The 1150-nt window shown below is 46.1% G+C and overlaps 1 protein-coding gene across 2 annotated transcripts in view; it reads left to right on the forward strand.

The window, feature by feature from the left end:
- Positions 1-1150, forward strand: part of llgl1 (LLGL scribble cell polarity complex component 1) — a 46697-nt gene that overhangs the window by 22990 nt on the left and 22557 nt on the right. For both annotated transcript variants that reach the window (XM_023395834.1, XM_087170926.1), the window contains exons 3-4: positions 612-693; positions 812-972. In XM_023395834.1, coding sequence (XP_023251602.1) covers positions 612-693; positions 812-972 — 243 coding nt within the window. The remainder of the gene's footprint in view (positions 1-611; positions 694-811; positions 973-1150) is intronic.

Raw genomic sequence — 1150 nt, forward strand, 5'->3', positions numbered from 1 at the left:
GCTGATTATACCCACTCACACTTACACAGCGGTGGGTTTTCAGCATCTGCGTCATCTGCTGTCGGTAATTGCTATGAGCTTCGTTATAGTGTTGTGATTTCTCCCCCTACTATTAGACTTAACCAGTATGTTTGTTCTGGTTGTAACAGCTCAGAATAACCAGTTTGAAACTGTGCTCAGAGTCGAGCTCCGTCACACTGGAAGCAAACGCCTTGAGGAGAGGAAGGATGCTTTAAGATGTTGCTCTGTCAACACTGTGCAGATTGTGTTGTACAGTGTTTGCCTGTCTGGAGGAGACAGAGCCAGAAATAACATCTGCCGTTCACTCGGCACCTTTTGACCAAAGTCTGTGGCACTACCAGGAATGCATCTTTTTAAACCATGATGGGAGTGTTTTTTACTTTTATTGGTGACGCGAGATAAAAACAAAGAGAATGACAACAAGACGTGACGTGACGTGACATAACATAATGTAACATAACATGACAAGACATAATGTGACGTAAGACCATAAGTGGTTACAGCCACACGATGAATGTTAATAATACATCATATGGACTGGAATGTAAAATGTCGGCCATGTTGTGTATATCCTTGACGGGATCCTCCAGTTATGGGGCCCCAGGTGTGGAGTTCACAGGACTACACAAAGACACCACTGCAGTGACACAGATCCACTTCCTGCCTGGACAGGTGAGCTCCACGACAGTGTAAAAACAACATATATATATATATATATGTATATATATTTATATATACTATAATAGTGTTGAAACTGATGTGTGATAATGTCTGACTGGCTGTGTCATAGGGCCGCCTGCTGTCACTGCTGGATGACAACACGATTTACCTGTGGGAGCTGGTGGCGGGCGCCCCCAGGGAGGTGGGAGGAGTTAAGAAAGAGGGCGTGGTCTCCCTCCAGGAAGTGGGCAACTACAGCCTCCCAGGAAGACCTGGCATCGAGAGCTGCAGGTGAACGAGAGGCTGTTTGTCCTGTTTTATGCTGCTGTTGTTATTGTTTTTCGTCTTTTAGAGGAATTTTGGAATTTGAGAAGACAGTCCCACCCCCTCTCTTAGTCCCTCCCCTCTCTCTTAGTCCCTCCCCCTCTCTTAGTCCCTCCCCTCTCTCTTAGTCCCTCCCCTCTCTCTT

The sequence above is a fragment of the Seriola lalandi genome, unplaced genomic scaffold (assembly GCF_002814215.2).
Source record: "Seriola lalandi dorsalis isolate HSWRI2012SDOR001 ecotype SW California unplaced genomic scaffold, Sedor1 jcf7180002054969, whole genome shotgun sequence".
Taxonomy (NCBI): domain Eukaryota; kingdom Metazoa; phylum Chordata; class Actinopteri; order Carangiformes; family Carangidae; genus Seriola; species Seriola lalandi.